Source organism: Lutra lutra, chromosome 10, assembly GCF_902655055.1.
Source record: "Lutra lutra chromosome 10, mLutLut1.2, whole genome shotgun sequence".
Classification (NCBI taxonomy): domain Eukaryota; kingdom Metazoa; phylum Chordata; class Mammalia; order Carnivora; family Mustelidae; genus Lutra; species Lutra lutra.
This window is the reverse complement of record NC_062287.1, coordinates 42,117,237-42,129,841: the sequence shown is the minus strand read 5'-3', so window position 1 is coordinate 42,129,841 and position 12,605 is coordinate 42,117,237. Positions and strand designations below refer to the sequence as shown.

General features: G+C 36.3%; 1 protein-coding gene across 2 annotated transcripts in view; it reads left to right on the top strand.

The window, feature by feature from the left end:
- TYR (tyrosinase) overlaps nucleotides 1–7,357 on the top strand; it is a 97,203-nt gene extending 89,846 nt beyond the window's left edge. For both annotated transcript variants that reach the window (XM_047692189.1, XM_047692187.1), the window contains one exon: nucleotides 6,775–7,357. In XM_047692189.1, the coding sequence (XP_047548145.1) occupies nucleotides 6,775–7,004 (230 nt within the window). In that variant the 3' untranslated portion in view covers nucleotides 7,005–7,357. The remainder of the gene's footprint in view (nucleotides 1–6,774) is intronic.
- The last annotated feature ends 5,248 nt before the right edge of the window (nucleotides 7,358–12,605 follow it).

Sequence of the window (12,605 nt, the reverse complement as noted above, 5' to 3'; positions counted from 1 at the left end):
TGGAAGGAATACGAAAATGGCTAGCATTGGATATCAGTTTTTTGAAAACCTTGAGATCACTGAGAACGGGATTTTGCAAAGTGCAGTCATATTGTAAGGGGACTCAAAAAAGTGGCAATCTCAAGTAACATGTTTCCCCTTCTGAAAGGGAGGGAAAGGATCAAATTGGGAATGGCTTTTCGAAGATTTACCACTTAGGATTTTATGATCTCCAAAACATGCCAAAGTCTTTCGTGGGCACATGCTTTTAAACATATTGTTCCTTCTGGCTAAATTCTGACCCTGTTTATCCATTTGTCAAACTCTCAGATAGTAAATCATCTTATGCATATATATAGCCATGTTTAATCACTCCTTACTAGAGTTACATAGTAATTTTTTATATTTAAAATTTCCCCTGTCCATCATGAGTATAGTCCCACAAGATTAGACTTGACATTCTGCAAGTTTCTCTAGTTTAAGTATCAAATGACATCCAGTATCATTGGGTGAATCAGTTTGAGTACATGTGATATTGACCAGGAAGTGTGGTATCTCTTAACCAATATAAGTAAAGCTTGTTATTAATATGTCACCCCTTTTAATACCCAGGTCATTTTTAGATATGTATTTTTAACATATTTCAAGTCTTCTATCATGCTATGTATTTTCTAGGTGGTATTGTGATTAATTTATTCTTTCTATATACATGTATTTAGTAACTACCTAACCAATCATTGTCTTAGAATGGATACAGTGGTAAACAACATAGTCTATCTTCACAGGGTTTGCACTGTAATGGTAGATAAAGATGTTAAACAACTATGTACCTAATGACTTGTTTAGGGACATACCTACCTCTAGGGTTCAGTGAAGTGATATTTCAGAGGACAGTAGTATGACTGGAAGAAGTGATTAGTTGAAAAGGGGATCTTGATTATGGGTTTTGGCTACATTGTTAAAATAACAGAAGTCATTGATAAATTCTAAATGGTTTGAGTTTGCAAAACCTTCTTGTTGCTGCAGCATATAGGAAATTCTGTAGCAGCTGTAAAGCATCTTCAGAGAAGGACGTGATGATGCTGTTACAGGCATCCAGTAGAGAGGTGAAGACAGTGTGGGTGGCTGTCGTGCTCAGGAGAGGGCAGAAGGCATGAAAGAATTTGAACTATTTTGAATTTATATAAAATGTACAGAACTTGGAAAATGATTCATATATGAGATGAGAAAAGGAGGTATCGGGGATGCCTATAAGCTCTCTGGCCTATGAAGATGGTGGATGGTGACACGCTCACTGAGATAGGCACAGTAGGAGCAAGGCCAAACATGGAGGACTCTCCTGGTTGCACTAACCACACAGTGAAATGGGTGATAGGAAACATCAGGGCAAATATGTCTCTGGGGCAGGTGGATGGCCTTGAAACTCAGAAGACGTTCTGGCCTGCAGTTACTAACAGGCAATAAATTATAGACATCAGCATATGAATTGCTATCTCTGCTAATCTTCACAGTCTAATGTGAAGTGATTTTGATTTTGTTTTATAGGTAAATTGAAAACAGAAAGGTTAAGTGACTAATTCTGTCCTAGAGGTACTAAGTGGCGAATACCCCTCGCCTTTACTCAACAGTAGAGAGGGCTCTCTTTAAGTCCCCATGTGTCTTGTCCACTATGTTCTATCTCATGGTTCCTTCTCTGGTGTCCAAATGGGTAATTTTTACTGAAAAGGCAACAAAACCCATCCAAACGGAGGAGGGGGTGGAGGCTCAAAGAGTCCCATTAGGGCCTTATGGTATTTATTATTTCTAGTATGGTATCTATTATTTCTATTAAATATTTAAAAAATAAAATGGATTTGAAATGTTTTATCTATTGATGGTAATTTTCATAAAACTGTGAATCTACACCATTAATTTTAAGAAGGTTGACTTTAAAAACAACAACAATAATTGCCTATTTTCCTTTTACGAATTATTCTATTGCTTCTGATACACATTCAAGGAATTTAAAATTTATTCCTATTTCTTGCTAAACTTTAAGCCTACTAAAAAGAGTCCCTAAAAACTTTTTGATGTAATTTAGTTCTCAAGCAGTTTGTTACTCATCATTCAGGTACTCATGTTTGTAATTACTTAAGTGTTTTCCGTAAAAGGCAGCTGATGTCTGGCATTTGTCAAATATTTTCTCTTATAATTGAATTTAGTGATGCTTTTAAAAATTGAGCAGCAGGTGATTTTGTTGCACGCATAACTGATTCAAGGTGAGACCAAAAAGCTTTGGCAATGAAAGCTTGTGTCCTCAATGCTGTTGGTAAATGTAATCCTGCTTTCTATATGGTACTGCTCTGTTGAGAGCTTCCTAAACCCAATATATTCCCAAAGACCTCGATATTTGATGTTAAAAATGAGAGGAGGAGACATGATCATGGTAACTAGAGTGCCTCGTTCTGCAGATGGGATTTGATGATGGGCTTCTCTCATTCACAGATGTGTTCAATAGCTATGCTTGTCTACACAGAATCTTGTCTATGTATTAATAATTATTTTAATGTATCCATGCCAGGTGGTGGTCCGGTTTCCTTTGCCTGGAATGGCTTGCCATCAACATCACATGCTCAAGTTCTATTCATTCTTCTACTCAGTGAGAAAGTCTTCTGGGAAGCCTTCCTTGACTCCCCAGACAGATATAAGAGGTCTTACCACCACGATTCCATTGTATCTTTTTACATACTTTCATCATTGCAACATTACTCTTGAAATACTTAGCATGCTTGTCAGTCTTTTCTTACAGTTATTGTTTCCTTCAGGCCAGGACCTCTGCTTATGTGTCTTTTCACTTACAGTGCCAGGACCACCACTTGGCATATCATGTGTCTCATGGAACATTTACTGTATGAATGAATCGACGAATGAATAGAAGAATGAAAGATAAAACAAACAAGACCTAATACTTGCTCTCAAGAATTTATGATCAAGTCTGAAAAGACATACGTATAAATAATTATTAACACATAGACAATTGTGTCAAGTGACACAAGGGAGCAAAGAAACAGAGAGTCTGAGAATACAAAAGAAAGTTGAACTAAATAAGTAATCAAAGCAGGTTTGAGAGAGAAATTTTTATCAGAAGCTTGTTCCATGGAAATATCATTGAAATTACTATAGAATAATGAGAATTAGTAACAGTTATAAATTGCTTTCTAAGTGCTAAGGTATTATACCAAGAGCTATATATACATTGTCTCATTTAAATATTATAGGCAAACCTTTTAAGTTATAGATTTGTAATTCATTAAGTTACGATAATGGTCCCAAACTAACTGATATATTTGTTGTGTAAGTCAATCAGCATGTGATTCAAACACAGTAGAGCAGAAGACAAACAGAATAAACTATTATTCTGAAGAGAAAGGGTGACATGAAAAAATGGAACTTTGGGTAAAGATAGAAAAATTCTGATATTAAGAAAGAATTTAAAGGTGCACTGTTTGGATAGCTGATAGCTGAGAATGAAAGGCTGAATTTTGGTTTGGAGCCACTAAGAAATGTAAAGAGTGTTTCAAAGAAGACCCTTGGTGACAGTAAAAATTGAGACTACTTGGAGTGGCCTGAAGTAGAGAAATTGTAAGAGAAGCTGGACAGCAGAACAGATGTAGAAATAGTATTTTGAAATTGTGATTTGGGTTTAAGCAGAGCCAGAAACAGAGGAAATCAGATTTCTTATGTAACCTCTCTGTCCTCTGCAAGACATTTTAAATGTATTTTATATATTGAAGTAACTACTAGCAGAATAAGACAGACATTTGTAGTCACTCTTTCAAACTAATTTTAAATATATTGAAAACAGTAACATTTTGATGTTTCTTTTTAGTTTTAGCTTTTTGACTTTTATTGTTTAGATTTAAATATCAAAGTTTTAAGTCATTTGTATAATTTATTTGGTAATATTTATCCTTTGCAAGTTGTTATCCCTTACTGGTGAAGAGAAACTCTAAATTGCAATATTGTTCAAATTATGCTTAGTGGGCTCTTGGAATTATAGAGGTAACTTAGTGACAGCCGGCAAAAAGATGGTGTCAAGGACAGAAGAAAAAGTAATGGGAAAAATGAACTGGGTTTTAGCCCTTTAGCCCCACATAAGCCAGAGAAGCTCACTTTTATCTCCTTTGAATGAATATTGGGCTTTAGTACTATGATATTCATTTGTAACAAATTCTCCTGATTAAAAAAAAGAATAATCCTTCATTAAAAAACATTTAGAACATTATCAAGTTTATGGCCAACGGCGTGACTTCCATTTAAAATTTTTTTTTAAAGATTTTATTTATTTATTTGTTAGAGAGAGAGAGAGAGCATGAGCACAGGCAGACAGAGTGGCAGGCAGAGGCAGAGGGAGAAGCAGGCTCCCCGCTGAGCAAGGAGCCTGATGTGGGACTCCATCCCAGGACGCTGGGATCATGACCTGAGCCGAAGGCAGCCGCTTAACCAACTGAGCCACCCAGGCGTCCCTAAAATTTTTTTTTAAAAAGACCTTAAGTTGGGGGCGCCTGGGTGGCTCAGTGGGTTAAAACCACTGCCTTCGGCTCAGGTCATGATCCCAGAGTCCTGGGATCGAACCCCGCATTGGGCTCTCTGCTCAGAGGGAGCCTGCTTCCTCCCTTCTCTCTGCCTGCCTCTCTGCCTACTTGTGATCTGTCAAATAAATAAATAAAATCTTTAAAAAAAAAAAAAAGACCTTAAGTTGTGTACAGCTTTAAAGATTTATTTTTTTATTTATTCATTTGACCCTGGGACCCTGGGATCATGCCCTGAGCTGAAGGCAGAGGCTTTAACCCACTAAGCCACCCAGGCGCCCCTCCATTTTAAATTTTATTTCATGTTGCTATCCCTGCTTTCCAAGATAGGTTATTAGATAAATATTCCCTTTCTCATTGGTTTGTGTATCTCATTTTTATTATATACGGAGTTCATATATCATTGTAATTCCAAAATTTTGTAAGTTAATTACTCTATTGTCTATTGTGGTGGGTATAAAATCAACTTTTCAAAATAATTAGGACTTTCAAAAATGCAAATGACAGAAACTCCACAGGAATGAGATTATGTTAAAAAAGGGGATTTATTGGTTTAAAAAAATCCAAGGATGGAATGAACACTCAAACTCTGGGAAAGGCAGAAATGCAGCTGAGACTGAGGAACAGCAGGAACCAGGAAACTAAAAGCCCTAATTCATTCTCTCTCTCTCTCTCTCTCTCTCTCTCTCTCTGTATCTCTCTGTTTCTCTGTTCCTCTGTCGTCCTGTCTCTCTCTCCTCTAGCTCTCATCTCTATTTCTTGGAGTGCATTCATCCTGTCTTCCACAAGTTGAGATGTAAGCCTGTCATAAGCTCTCAAGCCACCTGACAACTCCAGCACAGTGAATTCTGAGTAAAGATTCTGATTGGCCCACCTTGTCAGTGGTCTACCATGTACTAAGCAATTATACCCAAGGAAAGAGTTCATTAAAAAATGTTATAGGGATACCTGGGTGGCTGTTAAGCATCTGCCTTCAGCTCAGCTCATGATCCCAGGGTCCTGGGATCCAATCCTGCATCAGGCTCCTTGCTCTCAGCAAGGAGCATGCTTCTCTCTCTCCCTCCACCCCATCTCCCTGCTCACGCTCTCTGTCAAATAAATAAACAAAATCTATAAAACAACAATAACAAAACAAACAAACAAAAAAAGGTTAAAATTTCTGCATCAGTGAGGACGGGAAGGTAGGGATAGGGAGCAGATGCAGGTTCAAAGATCAATGGCTTAAATATATTACTTGACTAACTGCTCAAGCAGCAGTCTTTGTATGTTGTTGAATATCAGCTCCACAATTTCAGGGACCAGAGCTGCTTCTTTCTTGTGATTCCACAAGACCTAGGGTTTAATCTGGACCACATGGTCCATGATGGCTCATGGACACACAATCTGCATTCCAGATAAGCAAAAAGAAAAAAGGAGAAAGGAGAAGACACAGCTTCTTATTTTTAAGGAAACTGCCGAAAAGTTACACATATTGCTTTTGTTCAAGACTTGAGTCACATAGACATAATTTGGTGCAAAAGAAGCCCAAGATGCACTCTCTGGTTTTCTTTGTATACAAAATGAATATGGAGTATCTTAGAGTATCTTATAAGTAGTGATGGTATTTTTAAATCAAGCAGAAGGATACAAGTTACTAACTCCCAAGAAAATATAATATAAAGAAATGTAATCATAGCACCATCTTTGTTTCCACTGTGAATATTTATATACTAAAACCAATGAAAATCTTTGATGTGGATTTGACCCCAAATCATGAATTGTTATACTGAAAAGATGGAGGAAAGAAAAAGGGAGTTGTAAGAGAACAAAATTATTATTTCTGTATGAAGAACTCCAGATAGAAACCTGATGAATTAAAAGATGGTAATATTTGCCTGTTATTTAGAAATGTGGAAGCAAATATCAGAATAAAGATCTAAAAGTTATGGTAGTTGACTTGGTTGTAGACACTGCATAATTTATAGGTTAGATATTATCAGTCAATTTTAAAACGTTCCAACGAGGTGGGGTTATGTTCCTGTTCTCCTGATGAAGAAACTAAGGCATAGAAGTATTAAGTGTGAATTTTCTGAGCTCTTACAGCTCATAAGTGGTAGAGCTGTCATTCAGCCCCAAGCATCTGACTCCATAGTACTCTGCAAGGATAATGATGATGATGTTGATGATGATGATGGTGCAGCTAATGATGACAACAGTCAAAACATGGGATATCTTTCTGTTTCAGAACGGGACATTTTTCAGGATTACATAAGGCCCTACTTAGAACAAGCAAGTCAAATCTGGCCATGGCTCACTGGGGCTGCTGTGGTGGGCTCGGTCCTCACTGTTGTGCTGGGAGGGATCACTCGTCTATTGTGTCGTCGTCGCAAGAGAAAGCAGCTCCATGAAGAAAAGCAGCCACTCCTCATGGAAAAGGAGGATTACCACAGTTTGTTGTATCAGACCAATTTATGAAATGCTTAGGTAATAGAGTAAGGCCAACAAGGCCCTCACTTTAAATCAAATGATGTTCGAGTTCCCAGGAGTTGTCCCCAGAGCAATCCCTGGCATTTGTTTATGAAGACTATTATCAGGATTGATACAAACTGTACCCACTCCTCCTCCAATTCAGGTAGAATACACCTCTGCTTGCCTCACTGTCATTTAATCATCCCTTTAATAGTTTTCCTCAAACCCATATTTCTAAGAAAAGGACGCCATTTAGTAATGAGTAACTGCTACCTGTATCTGAATAAAAGTGCTCTTATAAAAATGTGGGAATAATTTTGAACTTTCTTCCTGATTGTTTAATGAAATGTTTCCTTTTATTGTCCCCTTCCTTTGATTTTAATAAAATAGTAACAAATCCACATTGACTCCTTTGAACTTGAGAAGTACATTTCTATTTTCCTCAGAAAGCATAATGTTTCTTTTGTATTTTATATTCTTGTTCCAATGTGTTAGGGACTTCAAATAGTCAACAACTTTCAGCTCCTTCCTGCCATAGTTCTGACTATGTGTCTGAAGGTCACTGAAAATAAAGGTCACGCCTGTATGATAAATCTAAGTATCTATCTCAAGATATACTCATTAAATATGTTGATAACAGTGATAATCCTATTGAAAGCTTTTTTTTTTTAAGTTTCTAAGAAGAATTTTAGAGGACATTAAAATGCTACAAAATATGTGAAGTTTGAGAACTATTATGTGAATTGCCTTCTTGTAGTCCTAGTAAAATCACATTTTTGTTTCTCTTGGCTATTAATCCTTAAATTAGGATATGCAGATAATCCTGTTCCTCGAATTTTTGGTTCCCATTGAAATTCTAAGAATAGTACAATTTACATTACATTTCTATTATAGCTATGTATAGCATAAAAGATAAGGACCAGTTGTTGGAAGTTATAAGGGACCATTTTGGTCCAATAAAAAGAAAAACTGTCCAATACTCAGAGCTTTCCAAACCCAAAAGGTGCACCCTTAGAAAATCACAAGTGGTCACCACTATAATTCTTCACATAAAGGTTGGATGGCTAATTCAACTTGAATTCTACAAAAAGAATTTAAGTATTAAGTCTATAGTAATACTTACTTAAATCTCCTCAGGACTCTTAACAACTCCCTATTTAGAAACAAGGCCAAGCACGTTCCACAGAAAGTCCCTGTGATTCTTCCACAGTATTCCAGGGTGTTTCACCAGATGCCAATCTGCACTCCCACTGGATGTCCAGCCTCCTTTGCTCTGTCCTGGTATCCTCCATCTTTCATTTCTCTTATGCTTAGTCAGCATTTTCAATACAACTTTAGATTTGCTACTTGATTTGCCTTTCCCACCTCATCTCTGGACACTGTTTTCCCACTGTCTCTTGATGCCAAGATTTAATGACAGAGTTGTCTACATCTCTGGGAGAGTATTTAAAAGGAGACCAACAGACCTGTATGGTACCTTTCAACTAAAATATTCTATAGTTCCTGTTAAGCTCTGAAGCTCTGAAGATTGTTTATGAATGCATTTAAAAATGAGTGGACTGAAAAATGGAGCTCTTAAAAATGCCTTTATCTGGAAAAGACTGAATAGAGAGTTAAGATCATATAACTTTAAATGATTACATTTCACTTAGTCCCAGTTTCAATTTCAAAGAAGAGCAAGAATTAGCCTATTTATACAGATTGGTCAAATGATCTTGGCTAATTTTCATTTAGGATAAAGAGAAATTCACAATTATTGCTGAAGTAATATCTTTGACTCTCAGAAATTACTAATAGTTAATAAACTCAATTAAATAGAGTAATATGATCTTCTAACTCTCGTTAGTCATCAGACTTATTGACTAGCTTGTCTAATTTCAGATGCTTAGTGAAGAAAAGTCAGGCAAGGGATGGGGTACAGTGTATTTATTTAGACAGTGGAGGTTCTGGGGGGGCTTGAGGGCAAATATAAGGGATTCTCTCCTCAACTTGGGGTATCACCTACTAGAAAAAAAAATTTTTTCTTAATATTGGCATCTGAGGACTGGATTCAATTTAACTGGGAATTGGAACCAGTAAAACTGAAAACAAAAAGTGGGAAAAAAAATTTGGAAAATATTCTCCAGAAGATTCTGAGGAAGCTGTAATAGGGAACATGGTTGGTTGCCTTTAGTCAAATCTCGGCACACAATGCAGTTACTTAGCAAGGTTTGACTTGGAGGCAAAATTTTAGTCCAAGAGGTATTTTTAACCATTTTTACAAAGCACCTCAAACAGAAGTCCACCCCAGAAATTTTCATTGCTCCTGACAGTGGTCTGTCATTCTTTTATCACAAGACAATTCCCTTCTTTATCACTGCATTTCAAGATAGAATATTGTGTTGTTTCTCTAGAGGCGCAAGGTATTTACTTGTGTAGCAGCAATATCTGTGATAAAACCACCACCACACTGATTCTCAATAAGGTTTTCTCAATGAGGTACCCAAATTACCTGACTGATATTTGAAGATACCTGACAGTTTCATTAAATTCTTACCAACATTATATTCTGCGGCATTGTTTTAGAGTGTGGCTTTTACAAATTGCTTCATTTTTGGCTCTGTTTTTTTTTCTATTGCTACATTACAAGTCACATTTTGTTACAGAGAAAGGAATAAGCAGCTGCCACTCTTTTTGTTCCTCTTTCTGTGTTTTATTTTAAAAAAAGAGTATTTTTAGTAACCAACCTTTCCAACAAGTCAAATATATAATTCTCCATCTGTAGAAATAAGTATGTGATGGGTACAAGTCATTTCAACCAGTGTCTCTAGAAGGCTGACAACTGGCATTGATGGTTGATGTTTTTAAATAGCCTTTTCCTTGTTTATATGGGCTTTGATTTGAAGAACGTTTTTCTTTGCCATCATAAAAATGGTCTCATTGGAGCCTCCTATTGTTAGCCTGTGCTATTTTGGAGGGCATGTCAGTAGAACAAAGTTCCACTCCCCTTCTGATGAGACTCCTTCTGAAAGCTGCTGAAATGCAAGTAAAAAGTGGTTTTGTGTGTGTGTGTGTGTGTGTGTGTGTGTGTGTGTGTGTGTTTTACTTTATCCTGCTTATTTTCAAGAGCATTTGCTAGTTTGTACAGTATCATGAATATAAAATTGCCTATGGCAACTACTGGAGGTCTTAAGGGCTTTCAAATCATTCAGCTATTTAAAACTATATGGGAATAATTTGAGTATTTCTTTAAAATATAAGCTTTATTAAAACTCTAGATAGCCCATGCTTATCTAATTGTTTTTTAAGTTCCTTTCTTAATTAGCAAGATAAGAAATGATTCTTATAACTTCATGTTAATGTACCAATTTTGGTGTGCATTACAATCATAATCATAGTGATTTCCAATTTCTTATTTGAAAATAAATACCAGAGATGTTGCAATCTAGTGAGTAGTTATGATTCAAGAAATTCAAGAAGTTCAAGAAATGTGTTGAGTGCTTCATATTATATGAACTCATTTACTTCTGTGTCGATATGGGAATAAGTATTTATTTGTATTTTCAAATGAGGAGACAATGGCTTAAAAAGGAGACATACTTTGCCTAAGTTCACATGCCAGTTTACTAATTTCGGTAATTTAACTAGGGTCCAATTCCAATTCTTTGTTCATAACTATAAATGCCATTATTGTTTGTTACTCAATTATGCTGGTGTGCCATAACTTGCCAGTTCCTTGCTATGGGAAATTTAGGTTTTATCTAGTTTCTCTTAATTAAAAATTTTTGATTCCCATATAAATGCACAGGGTTACATTGGTTTCAAGGGCATGGTATAATGACTCAATAGTTCGGTATGTTTTATCTAGTTTTTAAATTGTGTTTAGTGCCGTATGGAATATCTGGGCATTTTTGGCGTCTAGTTTCTCTTAAATTATCTTCCAGGAGTTCAATCTCTGGATCAAAGCATATGAATAATTTTATGTCTTTTCTAATGAATTGCCACAGTGCTTTTGAAAAGGGTTGCACAGATTTAAAAATGCAGAGATGAAGTCTAAAAATAAGAGATCAAAAGGAATGAAGGAGAAAACGAAGAGGTGAAGAACTTTGAAGAAGGAAGAAGAGTTGCAATTCTTTTTGAATGGAAGACTCTAATTGCCACTTGACGCGTTGCTTCTTTTCATAAATCTTTTTTAGAATTATAACATCAATTTAATGGGCAGTTTTTTCTCTCACAAAAATTAGAAGAAAATCCAGACTCAAGCAATTTTAGAGAGATGGGGAATAACATGCATGTAAATTGGTCTCAAAATAAGATGTACATCTTGGCTAGATATAGAAGTGTGTGTGCATCAAGCTATCAGAATCATGCAAGAAAAACAAAACCAAAAGCAAAAAATTCCAGCAACACTAGAATCCATCCATCCTTGGAAGAATGAGCACAAGGCCTTAAAATAGACTGAATCAATGGAGAGTCAGAGTCAGCTACGCGGATAAATAAGATCATGTAAACAGGGGTAGTGAAGGCTGGGAAGACTCTGAAAACCAAGCCCCGGGACAAGTTTGAATGCTTTTATTTTTAGTGCTTTTGAGAAATACTCTGCCTAGAATTTGGTCAGTCTTTAGCAGACCATATCAGTTTTTAAATACTCTTGCAGAATAACTGCAAAGCATAGATGTATTTATATCAATGTGTGTGTGTGTGTGTGTGTGTGCGTGCGCGCGTGTGCCCGCGCGCATATGTGCCATGTACAGAGAAACAAAGAGAGAAAAAACAGAAAGACAAATTGACCTCTCTCCAAAATCAAAGCCAACTTTGTTGTTGATTGTATTCGTTTTTATTGCTACTGTAGTAAATTGCCACAAACAGTGGCATAAACAATATAAATTTGTTATCTTGTAATTCAGTAGATGAGAAGTCCAATATGGGTCTCATTGAGCTAAAATCAAGGTGGCAGTAAGGCTGTGCTCTTTATAGAGGCTCTGGAGAAGATTTCATTTCCTTGTTTCTTGGCTTCTAAAAGCCATCTACACTCCAAGGCTCCCTCCATCTTTTAAAAGCCAGATACATTATATCACTCTGGTCATTCTTCTGTAGTCATCTCTCTGATCTCAAAAAGAAACTGACAAATGAATTGAACTCATCAAGTTCACCCATTAGATGAGGTAGTTAGGTAGTCAACAAAATCATGGCAAGCACTGACAAACTGTAGCCCACGGCCAGAATGCTGCCTGCCACCTGTTTTGTAAATGAGGTTTTATTGGAACACAGCCACATCCATTCATTTATGTTACATACTGCCAATGGCTACTTTCATGCTACAGTGATAGAGTTGAGGACTTGCAACAAAAACCATATGCCCCCACCAAAGTTTATGATATTCACTACCAGGTCGATTACTGAAAATGTTAACTGACTCTTGGCCTAAATCAAATCAAGAAATCATGGAAGAGAAATAAATTTAGATTCAAAACCATAAAAGAGAATTTCACCTTAACAACTGTAACAATAGTTCCTTTTCTTGTTATTCTACTGTTTTGCCAGTTTATTAAGATATAGAGTTCTTCAGTAGAGAGAGAAATATAGACACAATTACAGTTTATGTGTGTGTATCTATATCTATAGTGT